We start from the raw sequence: 22,153 nt of genomic DNA on the forward strand, positions 1-22,153 counted from the left end.
TGACTGCATATTTCTATTTCAGGAGACCAGCATAGGAAAAAAAAACCCAGGTGACCAGAAAGACCCTGTCTTAAGTATGGGATACATTCACCTATATCTGAAAATTAAGATGTGTGACCTGGAGTTGTTTCCGATTTCCCAGAGCACAGGAGCACGCTGGACTGCCAGCTTGCACCATCTGTCAGACATTCATTCTCACACTTCAGAAGGCTGGCTTTCACACAGTTAATAAATTCCATCCAAATCTCAAAGTTTTTCACACAGCCAGCTGAATACCTCTGATAAGGCATGCTTGTACAGCTTAGCAGACCTCCATGGAATGCCATGCCAGCTTTTCCATTGAAGGAAATAGAGATAATGCTCCTGAACAGTGAATGCTGAAACCAAATGATTAAATAACAAGTAAATGTACTGCAGAAGACTAAAAAGGAAATAACTACTGAAACTGAATTAATTTTTAGAGAAAGACACTTATTTCAGTCAAATAATGGCACTGGTATACCCAGTGCCAAATATAGATAGGACAAGGCATCACAGAGGGAAAAAAAGGTTTCTGCATTTTTGTTCATTTAGTCTTTTCCAAAAGAACAAAATCCATGGAACTGCTTTTGGAAAACTATCCTTATGCATTAGAAGGTTGCCATCTGCTTTCTTTCTCTTCTTTCATCAAAGACTGAGCAGACTCACAACAAACCAAGCATCCCCATACTTGCAGATAAAGAGAATTCTCTATGTATATTCTTATAAATAAGGGGAAGCCTGAAGAGCTTACAACATTGCATGTGGCTGAATAGCCTTCAAATACAAAAATACATGGAATTTCCTGCTGGGTCCCACCCAGCCCAGCAGTACATCTCAGACGGTGACACTCTGAGGTGAGCACATGAGCTTGAGGCATTATCTGTGGCCCCTTTCCCCTATATTCCCCAGCACCCAGAATTGTTGTATTAGGAAAGTTAGAGGATAAAAGCTTGCCTAATTCTTACAAAGTCCATATATAAACTTGCTATGTTTGAATTTGTCTAATCCTCTTTGAATGTCCTGACACACAGAAATATAGGTGAAATGGGCTGAAAGTCTTCAAACAACACTTGTAGATCCTGCTGAAAAACACTTGTAGATCCTTCTTGGATCCCACATATATTGTTTAGAGAACTTACATTCTAAGTTCTATATTCACACTACATTTCAGGAAACTCTCCTTGTTAATATGTCACTCTCCTAAGGTCTCCCTTTGACCTGAGGGTTCAGTTCTCCAACCTCTGAGAATACAGATTAACCTAACTGACTTAAATTGTTTTATCCTGGAAATGGGATAATTCAGTGAAATTGCAATTAATTTCCACAAATGCGTCTGATAGAATTTAGCCTGAAGCATGCAGTAATGTGAAAAAATACATAATATTTTTATTAAAACAGAACAAACTACTTTGTGTGGGAAAGAGAATGTTTTAAAATGTTTCAGCATCTTTCTGTTTCCCATTCGTCTCTCTTGGATCATAGCAAAAACTGTAAACTTCAGAGGCCAAAAGTTTTTAGGCTAATTTAACTCTGTGTGAGTCTCTATTCCACGTGGAGTTCAGTGTCTCTCTGCTATTCCTGTATTTGCTCATGGCATGCTACAAAGTTTGCAAGTCACTGACCAATACTTCTGTTCTGGCATTATAAATGGGCATGGCCTTTTCTGCTCAATGTTTGTGTAAGTAGCATTGCCAGAATGGCTAAAGAAGGTAGTAAATACCAGTGCTGCAGTAACCAGAAGATTCACAGCTACACTGAATCAGCTCAGTGAGAAAGAGTTGCAAGTCTCATAAATAAATAGCTAGAAAATATTTCTACAGAAAGATCCCTATGATCTGTTTTGGATTGTTTCTATGAAGAAGCAGTTTCAAGGCCATAGTTCTTTCTAAACAGTAACTAATGATCCACATATTACAACAATATGCATTATGGTTTTGTTACTACAACGTAGAGATCTGAACTGAAAATCTGATAAAGATATTTCTTTATTTTGTATATTCCTATATATTACATGACAATAGCAGCAGAGATTCAAATGAGTCATTACTCGTGAAAACATTGTTACTGTTACTAATTAAAGGACAAATAGACTTTTAAAATTCACAAATTCCAAAATAAAATGGAAATTCAATATCTATTATAAAACTTAAAAAAAAATCTGAGTTGATATCACCCTGGAAGTTTAGCACAGATACAAACATATTGTTGTTTTTCTCTACAAAAGATTATATAAATGTGCTAGCAAAAGAAGAATCAATCCTCTGAGAACAAAAGATTCATCTATTATAATGTTTTGTTTAAACTCCACTTGTGTATACCCAAAGTTGGACTTATGCTCACAGATACAATTCTACATGTAAACAGTAAATTGTATAAACAGTTCACTCTTTATTAGCCAAATTGACCATTTTATAGAAACAAGCCAAAGTATAAATACATATACATGTATTTTTGTGTCTGCATACACACACACATGCATGAGAGCGTTCCCAGAACTGCTCTGGAAACCTTGTCCTTTAATGTACCCTAAATCTGTATTTGTAAGTTTGAAACCATGGAATTAATCTTTTTTTAAAATTTATTTAATATAGTGTATTATAGAATACCCGCACAAGAAAAGAAGGAAACTGCTCTCACAGTGCTCCACAGTTTTCATATCCTCAGCTTCTGAAACATTTAAGACTATTAACTTGCTGGCAGGCTCCCAAGGAATTTTAAGGCATCTGTGCCTGTGCTACTTATTTTAAGCTCTGTCTTCCAATGCTATGAAATCAGCAAACTCTTTTGACTTTCTCAGTAATTCCATTTCATATGGTTCTGGCTTTCAGGCAGATTCAAGAATGACATAATCGCCTTTTCCCACCCACAGGTTTTGCACTGTTGCTGTTGGTTACACCCTTCCACGTAATATGCAACATGAATCTTTGTCTGATCCCACATGCCCAGAAATGGAAGAGAGCCCAGCAAAGAGGACTAAAAGCACAGTTTCTTGGCTTTCTATCAATCTCAATAGGTTGAGTAAGGCTTCTTTGGGATTTTTCCTTTCAGTTAATATTACTTTAGCTATAGTGCAGTTCCTGTCAGTCCAAAGTCATGCTACTTCCAAAGGATGTGAACCAATTTCCCAATAAACTTTACCCCTGCTACTGAAGCAGGTTCTCTTAAATGTAGTAGCAGTGTTCCTTCTGAATTTTTTACTATAGCATTTATCCAAATTTATGCACTCAAAAAATACAGAATTCTTCATTTTCATTTTAAAAAATGCTGGAACTTGGCTAGTATGCATTCGTAAGAGCTATTGCAAGCATATTTTGCATTATTAACAATATTGAATTAAGTACCAAGCTCCTCAGCAGCAGGAAAAATATTACACAGAAGAAGCCCTTTCTGGAGTTTGTTATCAACATTAGAGAATTAGAAGCAATTTGCAATACTGTCTCACTGTCCAATATCACAAAGACTCTCCTGATTTACCTGAAGACTATGAGAGTGTTCATACACAAAAGAAATATGGCATGCTAACACAGCATAGGGAGTATTCCTTTGTCCTTTGAAAGTATCCAGAAATTTTGCTTTTTACAGTTATGCTTTTGATGCTTGGTCAAAATTTTAAGTACTGCACAGCATTGTGGCTACTCTTAAATCCAGGACTACTGAGAGGCATTGGTTCAGGTCAGCTTCAGGGCAATTTCATACTCGTAGGCAATGACATTGCTGCTTTAAGAGCTGGCACTGAACTGCCAGGCAAATAAAAAGCATGTATCATGCTCAAGGAAACACTAGTCCATGTCCAGAAGAAATGGAGAAGAATGCATCAAGTTATCACCATAAAAATAAATGACCCAGCCTGAAAAGATAATGGATTTTCTTGTCTTCTTCGGCAATGAGCCAATTCTGGAAAAAAACTACAACTGGGCAAAGTGAGGCAGTGACTCAGCATCAGGATGTGCAGTCTAAAGATAGAAGAGTTCTCATGGGACCTTGTCATAATCAGCCACATTCATAACTCTGCTGGGCCCTCTGCTAAGTTCAGTACAGCTGAAAGTCGTGCCTTTCTCTCACTCCCAGCAGTGAGGGATAATGCATTTGAACAGGTATCTAGCAGGAAGAAACCTGTGAGATAGGCTAGAAAATGATGGCCATCATACAGTGAAATCTACTGCAACAGGAATTGTATGTGAAATAGATACTGAGGATTATTTTTTTCTCTAGACTCTGTTCACAGTGCAAGCCAAAGTAATACTTTTGTTTCCATGATGAAAATTATCTGGCTAATAAGTTACAATATTTTTAAGAAAGGGCTAAAATGAAAATCCTATAAAATTCTACCTTGGTGCTGTTAAAAAGTCCAAGGCAATCTAAAACACTAAAATCTTCTCGAGGCAATAGTTAAGTTCTAAGAAATTTTAACAAATTGATCTTTCCTTTGCTGACAGAATAAAATAAAAGATTATTTAGCTGACTAAGGTCTTAAAATTTTAGTAAGTGTTTTTATCTCTGCCTATAATGAGATCTATTTCTTCCAGTAATGTAATTATTGTTAATGGTTTTTCTGATACTAAGAAAGGAAACTGATTTTAGCTGCAGTGGAATTGTAGTTATTTAAAACATTAAATTCACCCATTCACATCAACAGTGACATGAGACATTTTAGTTTGTCATTTATAACATTACACAAGCACTTTCAAAAATCTTCCACACCCTATATATTTTTACGACACATAAACACAAGAGTAGCTATGAAAGTATCCAACTTCTACCATTACCTCATGGCAAAAAGATGGTATTTCTCTAGAAAAATGGTAAGAGTCTTTCTAAACAGACAGGTAGAAGGTATATGTCATGATAGGCTATATCAATTGATATTTTATTTCTGGAGCATTTCAAGGGTAAAAATCTGAAGTGCTTATCCAACCTTCCCTAACAACGTTACCTGTGGGAACACTTGGGGCAAGTCATCAGCTAGAATCATCACCCCACACTGGTCAGTCTTAACGGGAACCCAAGTCTGAACTGCTGGCTAGAGCTGAGCATACAAAATAAACATTTCCTCTGCTGAGTTTAACACTCATGTCATTAGGAGGTCTGCTTTTCTATAATATTCTCAAAAATTATTGTTAAGAATTTTGCAAAAACAAAACGTACACTTACTTAGCAGCATATTCACACAAAGCTAAAGCCATTTTTTTAAAAAAATACCCAGTTAATCAAGAAAATCTCAGATCATCCACCCACACATCAGAACAACTTACATTGAAAATAGTACATTGTAATGAGTGACTCATGACTAACTGTATTCCATACTGGACACGTAAAAACTGTATTTGTCAAAATAATTATTATTGTTAAAGCCATGTTCTCCTTGCTCTGTTTTTAAAATTCCCTCATGTGCAGCACAAACACTCCTGCATTTAAAAGAGTTTAGTTGTCAGATTTCAAAAGATCAAAATAAAATAAAGTAAAACAAGCCTTTGGAAATGTTGGCATTTTAGTATATCCAATAAAAAGACAAATTCCTGTACTATACATATTTCATCAAGTGTCATCAGTGTATCAAGTGCTTACACATCTCTTTTCCCATTTAAATTTGCAATAAAAACTTCTACTGACTTCAATTAGGAAAGTAAGAGGAATCCAGCCTAATGTACTGAAAATCCTGTTGCTAATTTCCAAACAGTTTAACTGAAAGAGTATTCATCGTGCCTACATATTACAGGATATTATTTATTGTATCATTTGGTTATTTTTCATTTCACTGGTGACATAGAAGAGACTACACTGTGTTGAGTTGCAGCTGACATTTAAATGTTGATTTTAAACCATGTAAGATTTCTTATTTAAAAGAAAACTTGAAAGTTTGGGGAAAAAATAATGCTATGAATTAAATCAATTTTACTGTCAGTTTTTTCCCCAAAAACATTTTTTAAAGACTTTCTTTCAGACGGAAACAAGACTGTTTCATTCATTCATGGGCAATACTTTGGCTCCATGTGCATTTATATAAGTAAGAAGAATTTTGGACCTCCTTTCTATTACATCAATAAGCTTTTCAATTCCTTTTCTGCCTCCTTGGCTCTCCCAGTATATTTTGTCAAGGAACAAAGACTGGAGCAACTTCTCACGTAAACGGTGGCTCTTCAGCACTGAAACTGCAGATGCAGGGAATCTGGAAAAGCACGAAGAAATTCATCAGTTTTTGCCATTACTCTGAATTGCAGTATTTATGTTGTGGTTTAGCAATCAATTGTACAAATATAGGCTGCAAGTCAGCAAAGGAAGTCTATGCATGCCTAATCATATGTATGTTAATTGTATCTTTTACAGCTGTGGGATTACTCATACATTTTTAGATACATCCTGTCAATGTCGTGGGCCAATGATATTTATTGCAGTAGCTTAGTGTCATATCTTAGTGTCATACTCAAACTAGGAAGAAATTACCAATCTTTTTACAAAATTAATAATTTAAAACTTACTCATCGATTCCTTGTAGGATTTTGAAGTCAAGATTGTCCTCATTTCTGTCAAAGAAACCCTTATTGTCTATAAAGGCCAAGTGCCTTTGGTCATGCCTTCTCTGAACGATGTGTGTCAGGTCAACAGCATCCTGATCATCACATTTCAGCTTCAGTCCTTGCTGCATGCAGGAATCCTCCTTGAGAGGCTTGAATCCACAACAGTTTCTGTCTAGTCGATTATAGATCTAAAACAAAGTAGAGCAGAGTGCCAAGTGGAAACAATACTGAAGTACTTGGGGCAAAGTGTCAGTGTAAGACATCGCTCTCTAACACAGCTGACAGGAAAGCAAGCTCAGGACAAGTATAATTAAAGACAGCAGTGAAACGGTATTGAAGACCTGGTCCCCAGACCTCAGGTACTGCTAGAAGCAATTTCTTAGACTGTGTATTTTATCTGCTTTATAGCCATGATTTGTTATGTCAGTAGAAATTTTTTAAAAACAATGGAACAATACCACTGTGTAACTGGAATAACGGGATGGTGAATACAATTCTATTTTCTTTCTCAGAAGTTTCTCTTTTTACATTCTCTCTGCTGGAGAACAATAGAAATAGCACAGTCTGACACACACAGACGGTCTTCATTTTGTGGGATCTATTAGACTAACTATGCAAAATAACTGCAAATACCAATAAAGTCTAAGATGGTCTAAGACCATCAAAAGCTAAAAAATGTAAGAACAGTGTATTTCTAATCACAGAGCAGCCTCCCTGTGGTATATATTTTTATGACATGATGGTCTAGACTATTTTTTCCCATGCAAAACCTCAATTATTCATCACACAGCACTTAGCTGGAAGGAATACATACATCTGGCCTAACTTCAGTGGAGTAAAAGTTACGCAAATCTTTCGACTTGGTCATTTCTATTCCCTTTCATAAACAATGACAAGGCACATCCAGAGCAACTGATGCCATTTTAGGATAACCATCTAATACAGGAAGGATAAATCACTCCTTGGAAGTGTTTCTACTGCTGTTGACTCGATGAGAGTAAACATTCAACCTTGCTACAGCCTTGAGCACACAAATAGGCCCAGATTGCCCTTAGAAGTATCACCTGGGACTTCCACATGCCACACCTTTGCCCCTGGGCACAGGAGCCCCCTTTAAGGTCAGGCAGTTCAGCCCTCCTCTGAGCCCTTCAGAGGAGGGGGTGTGTGGGGCTGGTTTTCTGCTTCTTGTTCTGCTACATGGATGTTCCTGCGTTGTTGCTTGAGGTTCCTGCCTGGCAGCCTTGGAGCTGCTTTGTCTATGCCTCACGTTCACTGGGTTACAAATGGGGCTTGTGGCTTTCACCATCCTTCCTGCTGGGCTGCCTCTCCTGCTGCTGGCTCTGCCTGTCCTAGAGCGGCCTTTGGCTCCAGCTCATCTTCCCAGAGAGCAGACCTGCTCCTGCCAACAGATGTTTAGAGAGTGGAAGTCTGGTCTGGTGCATATAAGACTTAATGAGTAACTGATCAAAGGTCAATCATTTTTTCTGTCCTTTGTTGTTTACTGATAACTCTTCAAACTGCTCTAAGCACAAAACCATTACTGTTCACATCAGCCTTCTAAAATTACAATTTTATTTTTGTAACATCCCAGCAAAATGAACTGTTAGGACTCCACCTGATGTAGAACTTTTTTGCATGTTGAAATGAAAAGGCCACCTCTTTCATCGAATGAAAGTCTGAGAATTGGGTTTGTTTTGATTTTGTTTGGGGTTTTTTTTATATGTAGCTCTATTACTAGTAGTATTGCTGACAGTGTTCATTTCCAAACATCAAAATCCTGAGGAAAGGAACAGATTTCTCTTTCTCCTTTCATGAGCAGAATTCATTATCTGAAGGCTATAGAGCCCCTCTTGCTTCCAGCGTTCTAGCTCCTGGGTTCTTTTATTCAACGCATCCAAAGGTAAAAAAGTAAAGTAGTAAAGCAGAGTCCTTCTAGAAAGACTCCTTTAGTGTATAGACCCAATTCCTTTGCACCACACTTACTATATGCATTCAATAGACAAGGAGATCATGTTCTTACAGCCTCTTCATAACATCCTGCAACATTTCAGTGCTAAGACATAATGATGGACCACTCTGGAATTGATGCATATAGTTTAGCATAATTTTTTGTCATACACTTATGTACATAAGAGGTCCAAACCCCCAAAATTAAAGAATCCATTTTGCTTGAGTATTTGCAGAAGGCAAGTAAAGGTCAACTAAACATTTTATATCCTGCTCCTATGGTTTTGCAGCATTTGCAACCAGGGATTAGGAAGACCTATCAGAGGTACCAAACCTGTTCTTCTGAGGGAATTACATTTAATAGAGAATATTTTTCCCCATTATTCTTTATTTCTGAATGACTCATGAAGCACAGATTTTATTTTTCTTAATAAAGAACCCCTTCTTGGCATTTTTATTGTTTTCAAGTTTTTATATTTTGCTGCTGATAAACTTTGAGAGCACCCAGATAAAATTGTAGTCTTTAAGAACTATGAGACTCACTTTCACACACTTTCTGGTATGCATGTTCTTGTCTGGTAGGCAACTGGAGATATAAATCACTCTGATGCCAGCTACTAGTACAAGAGTAATTTGTTTCTTGTCATGCGAAGTTCAATCCTGTTGTATCTTATTTTAACCAATCACTCCTTCTAGATAATAGTTCTATTATGAATATTAAAAACTTGCTTTAGAAGACCTTGAAATTAGATATCAACATAGAACTCACGAGAATTTTTTAACTGTTGAATGAGAAGACAATGATGGCATAAAAACATTAACTCTGACATAATCTGTACTGTTCCTATAGGGGTGCTACTATGTTCAGCAACAGATTAATCCATGTATGACTTTATACCCATTTCTAAGCATTACTTGCTCATAATGGGACTAAAGATGGAGTCATTAAACAAGTGGCAATCTATTTTTAGAAAAGAATTGAATATTCTGTTCAACATAAAAAATGTGCAAAAATCTAAGTAAAAGCAAAATCTAAGACATTCATTCACTCTAGAACAGGATTGAGAAGAGCAGGGATAGGCTAAGCATAAGCCAAGACATGATTTTGACAAGAAATGTGACTCTATTAAAAACTGAATTATATGAACAACCAAATATGATGTATAAAATTAATGCTTGCTGCAGTTTCAAATAAACCTGTAATTGCTGCAGGAAGCTCAGTCATCTGGACCTGTCTGGCAGGTAAGGACAGCTTAAAGTACTGCCACATCTCAGGAAACCATAAAATTATCTTCCGGATGGGTGGCTCAGTTCAGGCCTTGCTAACGCAGGGAATGTCTTAATACTCTACTACAGAACTGCTGTAACTGTGGCCACACACAATAGCACTGGGCAGCACCCCAGGTTGGTGTTATTTGGAGAGCTAATGATGATGCACAGTACTTGCTCAAAGAACAGCAGATTTATCATTCATCAGTTGCTGCTCTACTCCTTCTTTACTAAGTCATTGGCTAGGTTTTTGGTTTTTTTATTTTTAAAAAAAGAGAATTATCCACTACAACTGTTACCTTGCTCCAGATTGCAGCTCACCAAAACCACTTCAGTCACCTCTTGGGGCTGGGGAGGTGCAGGAAGGACCATACAGTAAATAGAGATTTACAGTTCTGAACACAGTCAAGGTCTCTGTTTGGAGAAACAAGGAGTGAAGGAGAAACAGTATGCCTGCCTCAAGGTGAAATAAATCAAGGTAAAAGCCTTTTTCTTCCTCTTTAAAAAGAAATGAGTCAGTTAGGTTCCTGCCTGATTACAAACTGCATTTTGGATATTTTAATCATAAGAAATAACCAGAAATAATTTCAAGCTATGCAAATGCCTCTCTTCCCCATTAAAAAAAAATGAAATACACTAAAATTACTTCTTCTAAAAATCCTATATTTGCTCACATGACTTTTGAGGCAAATAGTTGTGTTCAGTAAACATTTTACCTGCAATAGAAAATCAAAGAGTGCCATCTTGGACCACTCATGATGATGGATTTCAGTACAGCCCCACTCAGCTTTGGGAACTTTACCATTCTGCCAGCATTTCTTCTTCAATAGCTGCTGATATTGTCCCCATGTTAACCTCACTGAAGAATGGGTACTATTATCTGTTGGACTCAGTGAGGAATCCCAGAGAATAACAGGACAGGCTTGACCGCCTGAAAAAAAAGGAAAAAATATCATTAGTATAGTGCAATACTGCCAGTTTTATTTGATTGTTCTTTAGACATTGCCTAAGCATTAGTAATTATACCATTTTACAGATCTGGCAGGACTACCAGCCAGGGACTAGTATCTTGACAGCCTTCGGTTAATGTGGTCTTATCCTACATCCATAACCAGGCACCACAGGAATGGAAGCATAGGCATAAATGCCTTTGGTGTATGAAAGACTTTCTTTGTTTGAAGCAAGAGATTAATGTACAAAATCATACACTAAACCAAACTATTAAAAAGTTTCTAGGTAGGTTAAAAGTCTACAATGCCCCTGTGAATCAACGATGTATTTTCCCTCTGATTCCAGTGAACTGCTGATTTTCAAGAGCTGGAAACTTATGTCAAAGGGGTTTTCTTTGCATAATGGATATAGAGACACCACAAATCCTATACTCAAAGTGGATTTATTTTATTATTTTTTAAAACCTATAATGTATGACTCCACAGCTCTGAAAGGATATATGAGAACACTAGGGAGTGTGAGCTTAGCATGAATAAACAACTTGACGAGTTTGGGGTTTTTTACCTAGATATGAGATCTGTTTTGTATAGCAGATATTTTAGCCAAATGCTTTAGTTCTTCTGTGTAAAAAATATTCTTCTCTTCCCTGAAACTAAGACAGAAGACTTCTCTTTGGTGAATTCTAGTGCTCAGCTTCACCGTGAGAATAAACCTCATCAAAGAATTTAAAATGAGCTTTTCCAGTATAAGAACTGATAAATATATTTCACACGACATCAAGTAACAGACATATCTATCTTATTAGGAAACGGTCCTTTTATTCCTGATGTAATGCTACTGCTGCTTAAGCTGCCAAGGACCCATGACTGACCGTGGCTTGTACACACTAAAACAAAGAAATACTTTATATTTTAGGGTGTGTAGACAGAAGATCAAAATATGTCTTGGTACAGAGAGGAAGAACCATTTAACTGCAAAGTTTAACTGCTGTTTACTAAAAAGTGTTGGAACACATATAAAGCTTTAAAAAATTATTCATATTCATCTTGAAGTTCAAAGAACTGAGTCTACATTATTGCACAATTTATTGCATAGTTAAGTGCAGCCTAAATTGTCTCTTTGTCTTCCACATGCCCATGGAGACAGAGACAGATCTGAAAAAAAGCTTTTAAAAACAGATGAAGACAAGAGGTCCAGGTCACCTTCTTCAGAAGCAAACCAGACAGAAAATAGCACATGGAAAACAGGTATCAGTGCCAACAGCGAGGTGAAAGCTGCCAATGTCAATGCTCCATTTGTAAGCAGCCAGGACTGTGAAAAACAATCTCCATACAGCTGAATCAAAAAGCAACTTGTTCAAAGGATGCTGACCGTTGTAAAACAACAGGTAAGAAATTATCTTTGCCTATTCCTAGCACTGAAACATCCAAAGTTCCATCCCCCACTCGTCAAACAAGCATGACAGGCCCTGCATGCAATCCAGCCCAAGAGAAAAGCCAATTCCTTTCCAAACCAGAATGTACCTGATCTTCTCCCTGCCATGGCTTGAACATACAAGGTAGCCCTTCCAAAGCCAAGCCAATCCAACAACCCACCACCTCTTTAACTTCCTTCCCAGTTGTCCAATGTTTCCTAGAAACACAGAATGTCCTTCCATTAGGAGCATCAATCTCTCTTTCTTTATGGTCAGTATTACCTTTATCAGCACCATGCTCCACACTCGCCTCCACTGAAAAAATGTGCTGAGCACTCCTGAAAATCAGGCTTCTCTTCTGCTGAGGTGCCTAAGTATTTAGGTAATTCATTTGGGAAATCCTACCCATTTCTCCAGCTCTCTCACTCTGGCTTTATCATCTACATTGTAGATGACTTTAGCCAAGTTAGGTCAGCTATGGGCTAGGCTCCTTTTTCAAGGCAGTTGGAGAAAGTCTATAAAAGCATTGGAAATCGTCACCAAAAAAAAAAAGGACAGCTTTCTTCAGGACCAAATCTGGTCTATTATTTTTGTATCTCCAGTAACAACTTATGTAACTATTCATGAATTCTGCCACGAATTAAATACATAAACAGTTTGCTAAGAAAACAAACATCTCCTGTCTACCCAAAAAGGACATGATAAACAATAGTAATATAAATACTTGAAAACTAAGAATAATATCATGCCAGTTTCCATTAAGATACAAAACCATTTTTAAAGACTAGTCAAATACAGGAAATGTTTGCATTCAGAGGAAATGGGAGCAGAAAAGATGAGCCAAAAAAAAATCTTTCAACTCTGTAATATAAATTGGATTACAAGAATATGAAACAGCAGCTTCAGTAAAGAGCTGTGACTCAAATTTTTGATACTTGCACAAAAAACATGAAGATGTTGAATTAAAGCAGATAAGGGGTCTGATTCATAGCTGCATGACCCCAATGAAATCAGCGGAGCTTTTCTGATTCAAACTTCATGAGGATGGGGCTGAAGGTACCTCAACAGTGAAGAGACCTACAGCCACAACTGGGAAGGTTGAGTAAATTTCAGAAAAAATCCAGTGTATTCTGTGTTTCATTCCTAGTCAGCTTTATATATTAACACAGAGGGCTACTGCTTTTCTCTGGCTGCAGCTGCACTGCACTGAATCTCACCCAGAGCTGATTGGCTTCATTTTATTTTTATACACCATTTTAGATCTATATATCTACTTAACTATCCAAAGGCGATCTTCAAAATTGTACGGGAAGGATTTTTCAAAACTCATATTGAAACCATCTTCCTAGTAATTCACACATATTTTTGAATATCAAAATATTTCTAAAAATGTCTTAGCTAAGTTGAATAAGCTAACACAGATGAAACCTCAGGCTGTTGAGACTAGACCACCTCAAGGTACTCAAACTGCTTCATGTGCCACTATGTGATGTATCACTGCGTGGCTTCTTCAACACAGGCATCATCTTAGATTTCCACACCCCACACCACTTTGAAAATAAACTGCATGCTTCTAAACTACATGTGGTTAAGAACCACATTTTGCTCTTCCAAACATTACTCTCTTATCTTGTGCTCTGACTTACAGCTGCAGCATTTTTTCTAACTTCCTCGAAAGAAAATATTTTCAAACTGGCCCAGAAGATCAACACGAAAACCAGAAAACTTTCATGAGGTAGTTAAACCCTTTCTCCAACTCACCATTGTCCACTGTAAGGCAGTACTCACCACTGCCACATTTGCAAGAGGTAGTTTAGTTGTCCACGTATTAGCAGGAAAGGATAATTCAGTGTGGAAAATGGCATACAGAGCATGATTTTTAGAGTTTAAGTTTTTAGGGAAAATATGCGGACCAGAAGCAGAAAGCAGAGAGAAGTTAGGCCATTTGTTTTTCCTTCTTCCCTATGCACCTCATGGCAATGTTCTGTCCTGTGCTCATATGGATGTCAGTATTAAGGAATGCATGAAATGTGCATCAGTTGCTCTCTAGACTGTGGACTGTATTATTGCTTATACATGAACTTCTCTACCCAACAGAATATTAGAAATATGTCTGTCATACCCCTTTGAGAGGTACAACACTATATGGAAGCATTTTAGAGTACTCTGAATGCATAAAGGAGTGATAGATTTTTATTCTTTGCCCTGACATTAGTGATTCATATTGCATAACTTTTGATGGGATGGCAAGAGCAGGCTGATAGCACAGGGCATAACACAGAAAAAACTAGGACACCATTTATGATCATGCAGAGGCCAGTAAAGCAAAACAAGTGCAACCAGTGGAGATATCATGTCATTCATCTATTTGCACTAAACCAACCACGAAAGGTCTTACTCAAAGGAAGAGCTTCTTGCATGTTTGGGGGAAAAAAGAGGTTCTGGAGATACAGTGGGTTCAATCTTGAGCTATAACAAAAATAGAAAAGGTGAATGGAGTACACCAATGCTTATTATTCTCAATTCTCAGCACAGGATGAAACATATTTAGTCAGACTCAGAATATCAGAAAACCAGAGGGGAAGAGAGGTAGCCATCAGCACGCAGTAAGTTCAGTCCCTCAGCAAGTGGTGCAACAAAACTGCATAGCAACAGCTATTGTACGAAAAGCTGAATAAAGAGCCCAGCCCCGCTGCTACTACCCAAGAAGCCAGGGTGCTATTCTTACAGCTGCCAGCTGAGACAGAGAAGCCAGCCTGCCCCAGCCCACAGAACTCCAGCTGCAGCTCAAGCCTAACAAACACTGCCATCGTCCCACCCAGCAAGTGCAGTTGCTGAGCTGGAGGCCATGCATGCAGTCACTTGACTTAACTTCTGTGCAAAGGTCATTAAGGAAGGGCTGTGACACCAAGCAAGGTCACTTATGTCTCTTCTATTCCTCAGGTTAGGGTTATGAAATAATGAAGTTTCTTAGTGCTGTGGTGTTAATGTGACCATCCCAAAACTCAGACACATAAGGGTCATGCTCCATTTATTCCACAAAAGACAATATTTTATGGTTATTTCTTGGTGTTTTACAAGTTTGTCCTTCTTTTTTTATAGGTGTTTGGAGACATTTTTCACATCTTGTAGGTAGCAACGGAAGTAACAAATAACTGCTTGTGTATGCACAAAATCATGCTCTTTTAGACTGCTATTCTCAGCTCAAAAGGGCTTTTCCTACCTATACTACCCAGGTTTTTTACATTCAGTCAATTCATTGTAAAAGTATGAGAGAAAGAGTTACCATACCTAATTTTTCCATCCATGATGGATGATGGAAAGATTAGACAAACCACAAAGAAATTCAACTTAAACACTTAAAGGGGTTTACAATTAACTAGGGAAGGTAAGGGCACCAGACAGGGAACCTGAATACAGTATTTTGCTAGACTTCAAAAAAGTCAGTGTCAGATCTGTGGGAATAAGGGAAATAGAACCTGTACAGGGATTTACTAAGCAGTTCTTTGAAACTGCTTTTGACAAAATGAATGACAGTTTTGAAAAGCCCATTTTTTAAGATTTTAATGCTACATCAAACATGTCTTGTTGGATCACATCACAACTGAGGCAAGCTAAAGGGATGTGTCGGGGAGAGATATATGTCAGCCCAGAAATAGTGAACATTCATACACACATGCACAGTCTCTAATCCTGCATTGCTTGCTTTCCCATGTGAATAACTGATTCACACAAGCCACTCTGTAAAAACCTTTACAGTGCCCACCTACCTTAACTTAAACACATATAGGTCATTGAAATTAGCTAATTGCTCATTTTATTTTTAAGAATATATTTTTGTTCATTTTCTAAACACAGGTATTTTCACATTATGCCAAACACACGCATGTAAATAGTAAAGAGTTCAAGTAGTTATTAGGCATCTGAGTTCCAGCATATTTCCCGGATAAAGAAATAATGAGGGACAAGGTACAGTCACTGTTCCAAATGCTCTGTTCAGCCTTTAGCTGGAAAAAATGAAGTGAGACCAAAATAGTGTTATTTCTCTTCTCATCACCTAGCAACACTCCTCTTGCAACAGGAACTTAGCCAGTTATGAGGAAAAGGAAATTAGAAGGCAGAATGACACACTCTGTCCCAGACAGTCCAAAGCATACTGTAAGGTGACAGACACTGAGCAACACAATGCACAATTAGCCTAATAGCAGTTTTCCGAGGTTTGCAGTCTGTCATCTCTGCAGCCACACTGTGCAGAGTTCCCCCAACCGAACTGCCTTAATGCCTCATGACAGCTCTAAAGCAATAGATCTTGCTCCTAAAAATAAAATAGGCATAATGTATCTTCCATGCTCTGCAAGTATGAATAATATTCAGAAGCCTCCAAACTGTTGTTCCTAGAGATTCATTCCCATTGTTGTACAGGCTGCCAAAAGGGAAGGTTTACAAACAGGAAGACACTGGAGATCACGAGGTTGTCTTCCTGCTGTCAAACTTTACAAAATCATTCTAGCATTACTTTTCTTTTTAAGAAACACAGACTGATATTGAAGTATTTAGTACAAGCTGATTTCAAAGCAAGAAATGAACAGCAAAAACACAGCTAGCTACTTTTGCAATGATTCATTAAAATTAAAATGCTACATAGTCCTGTTGGATTGTGATTTGTGACTGTACAAAAATAGGAGTTACACTGGAGAAGATAGCAATGTTTAAAGTAGACTTCTAATTCAAATCACAGGTCTGAATTCTACCTTTAATTTCACTAAAGGTTAAAAATCAAATTTTGAATTGAAAACTCTACAGTAATCATGTAACAGGCATATTGAGAGATTTACTCTGTGTGTTTCTTTGGATAATATATAGATGTGTGTAGCGAACCTCAAAATGTACAGCAGGATTCACTGAAATGTAGTTTGTTTGGGTTTTAACTACCAGAGGAAAGGGAAGCACTTTTTAAAAAATTTTCAGTTCCCAAGGCAATCAGTACCACAAAAGAAGATTCAAGCTTCTGCAGGAAGGTTCCCTACCCCTCCAAGTAGATTATCCAACCCCTTTCCTATCACCTGAGAGATGAATTTTTGTGCCAAGTTTCAACAGTATTTTATTAAAGTCAATTCTAGAAGATGAGAACTTTATTTTAAAAAATCAGAAATGCTCATTGAATCACAGAGATTCTGGAATCTCTTTCACCAGTTTCACTTCAGGCAGTCTGCACAATGTCATGCAATCTACAGATTGCTCTTTCTCTTTTTCCTTGTTCCAGACTAGTGTGAGGAAACTGTTACTGCCCTCAGCAACTCTATGATATTTGATGCAAACTTTGGGGTATTCATCCTTTGGACAGGATAACGCCATTGTAGAAGTTACACACAGACACTAGATTTATTTCCCTGTAACAATGGGGTTAGTTCTCGGGCTCACAGGAGTTAAAAGGGGGTGGCTGCTGCTGCCCCACAGCTAACATGGAGTGGGAAGGAAACCTCTGCACCCCACCTGCAAGCTGAAAACCATAGGAACGTGTTACCTTGGAAGAACTCTGATCTCCTGCTTACAGAAGGTAAGCTCCTGTTTAGCCCCAAGATCCGGTCCAAATGAAAGGCAAACACCTCGCTCATGTCGAGAGGTCTTTTGACAATTCCACAGTGTCCTTGATTACAAGCAGTTCCCATAGTGCTGGGACCTCTTGCAAATACTACCAGGACTGCTTTGTGCGAAGGTACTTCTTGAATGCTCTCAATGGGAGAATCTGCCAGCATGCGCATGCTTAGGATGTCATCTTTGCTCATCCAGGAGGGAGAGCTCTCACTGTAAATCCTGATATTGCTTTCCTCAGGCTGGAGCTGTGCCTTTACAGCTCCAGAAATCCTCCCAGGTCTCTGGTGACCTCTCTCCTTGATAGCCATTCCTTTATGTCTGTGTTCATCCAGTTGGTACTTTCTTGCCTCCAGAGCAATTGCTGCTCCCATTGTGACTGCAGCATGTGTGGCCCGCCCTGGCTGTTGGGCAAAGGCCTCTTCCCAGCCCATAAAAGTGGCTTTTGAAAAGTGTTGCCCATAGAACAAAGGGGTTGCATTTTTCTTCCTGCGCTTTGGCTTCACTGTGCCTCTGATGTTGGCAGGCTTGCTGCGCTTGGACCGCAGGGTGATATAAACTACATTGGGTGGCAGCAAGGTCCCATTGCTACCAAGCTGGGGTTCCTGGAAATTGGGTGGTGACAGGGTGCCATCCAGTGGGATGCCCAGAAAAGGAGTTTGAGCTGCATCTTGGAGACTCCTGGAATTGATCTTTTGATGTCCTCCTTTGTGCTGTGGTAAAACATGACCCACTTGGCTGACAAGGAATCCCAGGTAGATCACACAGGCAGCGCCCACTAGCAGATTCCTCCTTGTCCTTGGGCGTCTGCAAGTCCAGAGCCTCAGTACCCGTGAGGGCCACAGGCAGCAAATAAACAAGTTTTTGACTTTACTTGGCTGATCAAAAGGGGTCATTTCTCTAGTGAATCCACATGATGAAAACAGCATAAAGTCTTCTGTACATTCCAGCCAGGATGATGATGCATGATTTCCCTTCCCCAATTTCTGTTTCTCCTTTTCGAAGAAGCTTCCAGCATGGGGGATGGACAGAGGCTACTGATATGCCTGGGAAAGTGGTCAGCACTAAGGATGCTGACACTCCACCTTCTCAAACTGTTGAATTCTTATCAGCCATCACAGGGGAAGTGATTGGCTTCAGAGAATGAATGGAGCCAGCTGCGTAAGCAAAGTTTACTGACTTGTAGTCTAAAAGATCTATGTATCTTCTTTGCAAACTGCAAAAAGAAAATAGTAGCATTTCCTTTCGTTACTCACAAATAGCATCTGTGCCTCTGTATTTTTCAGAGAAAAGAGGTTCTAGATGAGACAGTATGCATGTAGAAATTTTTCAGGATACATCTTTTACTTTCTCAGTACAGTATAAATCAAACACCAAAACAATTAAATACAGGCTCAATTTGCAATCTCAGCTGGATATATTCCAGCATTAGAAAAAAAGCCGGTCAAACCCAGATCATTATCTTTTTCTTACGAGACAAAGTCTTAACTAAACCTCATGTTATGGAAATGCTGTAAATGATCCAAATACGAACCAGTGACTGTAGTAGTTAAATATGCACATATTCACTAATATAAAAATATATTAGAGTGCCAATTTCCCTGGTTGACTATGAATATAGTTCCCATAATTCATAAACACACACTAAAGTTGAAAGATGGTTAATTTTCTTCACTCTTGTGAAGCCATAAAAAGAATCTAGCTATAGTTTTTAAAATAAAATGACAGTGGCTTATATATCCTTTCCAAGAAACAAAGAATAAGTGCGTATTGTATATATAATGCTATAAAAATAAAATTTCTTACCTATTCAGCTTGACACATCCTTTGTTCTGGTAAACTCCTTAGGTTAATAAAAGTAACTGAGCAAAAGCTGGCATCTAGAACATATTTCACTTTTAAGTATGGTTCACATTTAGGTATTTCATTGCAAGCTAAGAACTGTTGGGAAGCTAACTTTACTGAGAGGTTGTTGCATATGAACTGCTATAAACTTACATGAACCTCACGTTATAAAAAATACCCCAAACCAAACAATCCCACACACAAAACCACAGCAACTTCTATTTTAAATTCTGTAATGAAAAGTCCTGTGAAGTATGTGCCTTTCAAAAGTGCATTCCATCTATTTCTAACTCCTGAGAGCCCCCTAGTGCACTGCATGCAAATGTACCGAAGAAATTCCCTTTTCTGCATTTAGTTTTTTAGTTTCTTTTATTTTAAAATACCGCCCACCCCCTGGACTTAAGAACTTTTGGGAATCATATATTGTTGTGATGAGAACTGAAAAAGCAGATAGCGACTTTTAAAACGCTATTAATCTGCTACTAAACAGCTCAGGAGCTCATGAGTGTCTCCTATTTGTGTATGCCCATATTTGTGCCTTCTGAAGTGAGGCATAGTATAGTCCCTGTACAGCTGGAAAAGTTGAGGATGACAGAAGTTCAGGGGAAAGCTCTGACATCTGACTCCTTTCCTAGTCTAAGTATAAAATAATAAAATGGATATGTTCACTGCAATTCAAAGTAATGGAAATATTCTCCTCTTCATAGGTAACACTAAAGGAGAATAGACAGTTAAGAAGTTAGTTTGTGTTTCATATTAGTCCAATCTGAATTTATAAAACTTTGTAGGTGGATTTTTTTAAACAAGCCATCACTTACCTTTACTTTTTGTCTAAATATACACTGTCAAGTTAAAATTTCAGTATCCGTGCCCATTACCAGTAAAAGAGCCTTCCTATCATCTGTTTTTTCCAAATCTGAGTTTTTTAGAGGAATTGTGATTGTATGAAATATCTCCATCCACTTCAGTTCTTCTCTCTTTTTTTTAAATTAAAATCTAACTGATGGGACATATCCCAAACAAAGAGAATTTATTCAAAAAGCTCCAGACAAGCTGCTTGAGTTGGAAGTGTATCACACTGTTTTCAAATACCCAGTTCCTGCATGTACACAGCACCTGTCTATTACAACCAAGCAGAACCAAAGCACAGTACATTCCAGTTACGAACAGCTCTCCCCTACTGTAACAGTTCTCTGAAATTCTCTGTAATCTATGTAATCTTTCTACTGTTACTCTTTAAAGATTATCTGGAGGAAATTATAAAAGGATATGGAGAATTGTTCTTCACTCCTCATTTCATTTGTAGCCTTGAAATCATAAGGTGGTGTACACACTGATGTACAGTGTTGACTGCTGGGGTTTTTTGAGGCTTTCTATAGCAATAGTATTTCCTTTATTTCTCATGTTCAGAAGAGAGAACTCATGTATTGGTATGTTCTTTGGAATGGATGGTGGTAGAAAATCAACTAAATAGAATACAGAATCTTATTAGCTTAACAGATGTTTGCCTCTAATTTTGGAATTTTAAAAAGCAGAATATCAAGTGACTTTTTTATTTCAGCCCTTGTGGTGTACAGCTCCAGTGCCCCAGCAGATACCACAAAATAATGAAGGCTGAAATGACTATGGAGTTGTCTGGAAAAAAACCCATTTCATCCTGTTTCACAAGAAACAAAGAAAATGCATTTTGTTCAGGTGGGTACTATTCTTCTTTCTGGAATCATTCTAACCCAAAGCTACTGCAAAGCACTAAAGAGCACTACTGAGCAGAAACAGTACTTCTTCCGTGGTCATAAAATACTTAAGACAAACTTTCAGAACAAACAGACTGAACAGCAGTTGTTGTCTGACCAAATTCAGGCCTACATTACTTCACTTTGCTACCTACAGCTAGCCTGTAATGTCTGTTAGATTTTGTATTTGTTCCTTGCTCTAAACTGTACCTGTGATATTGCCATCAGCATCCATTAAACTCAGCTTTTCATGTAATTTCTTCATACACCCGTATTTCATGGTCAGTGTTGTACCTTCCTAAGGTTAGGAATACAGGAATATAAAAACTAATATAGGTAAATAGCAATGAATGGAAGAGGGGAATTTAAGAAGTATTTTCTAGTCCTTCACAGTTGTAAGTATAATGTGTAAATGTGAATGAATAGCTGGACTAACTATTTGCAATTTTTTGCTTGTTTTTTGTGTTTTTTTTTTTTTTTTTGTTTAGCTTTGAAGATCACCTCCACCTATACCTGCATTTGTAGAGGTTTTCTGCTGGTGCTGGACAAGCTGCAGACTCTGAAGCAGCTGGTGGCCTGCACTGCTGCCAGTCTTCCCGTCAGGCAGTCTCTGCCCAATTTGCAGAGACAGGTGGAATGTGCCAATGCCCAGCAATCACAAGGTCCCATGTCTTGACTTGTGTCAAGATAAAGATCCCTGGACACCTGAAAGGATGTGGTTACAGGCTAGGCTCCTTAATGCATGTGCTCTTGCTTTCTATGTGCAGGCAGTTCAGTGTAAAAGGTTAACATTTTTCCTAACACTTTTTTTTCTGAATAAAATAACACAACATATATACTTGCACTTTAGAATTCTTATTTTTTGC

At 38.0% G+C, this 22,153-nt stretch overlaps 1 protein-coding gene and 1 long non-coding RNA gene across 3 annotated transcripts; one reads left to right on the forward strand and one right to left on the reverse strand.

Annotated features, from left to right (window-relative positions):
• Positions 1-1,988: 1,988 nt before the first annotated feature.
• GASK1B (golgi associated kinase 1B) lies at positions 1,989-19,792 on the reverse strand. 2 transcript variants are annotated; one of them, XM_042049796.1, is made up of 5 exons: positions 19,516-19,792; positions 17,642-18,925; positions 10,469-10,683; positions 6,498-6,724; positions 1,989-6,187 (listed from the first exon to the last, which is right to left on the reverse strand). In XM_042049796.1, the coding sequence occupies exons 2-5, from the start codon at positions 18,636-18,638 to the stop codon at positions 5,980-5,982; spliced, it is 1,647 nt and encodes a 548-aa protein (XP_041905730.1). In that variant the 5' UTR covers positions 18,639-18,925; positions 19,516-19,792; the 3' UTR covers positions 1,989-5,979. The 2 variants fall into 2 exon arrangements, with proteins under 2 accessions (XP_041905730.1, XP_041905731.1); XM_042049797.1 differs by having other exon boundaries at positions 17,642-18,982.
• LOC121674937 lies at positions 17,154-22,125 on the forward strand. Its single transcript, XR_006019898.1, has 3 exons — positions 17,154-17,674; positions 21,116-21,249; positions 21,776-22,125. It is a non-coding gene; the product is annotated as an uncharacterized LOC121674937 (long non-coding RNA).
• The last annotated feature ends 28 nt before the right edge of the window (positions 22,126-22,153 follow it).

Source organism: Corvus kubaryi, unplaced genomic scaffold (assembly GCF_017639235.1).
Source record: "Corvus kubaryi isolate FWS band 111438036 unplaced genomic scaffold, C.kubaryi_AGA036_p1.0 71, whole genome shotgun sequence".
Lineage (NCBI taxonomy): Eukaryota > Metazoa > Chordata > Aves > Passeriformes > Corvidae > Corvus > Corvus kubaryi.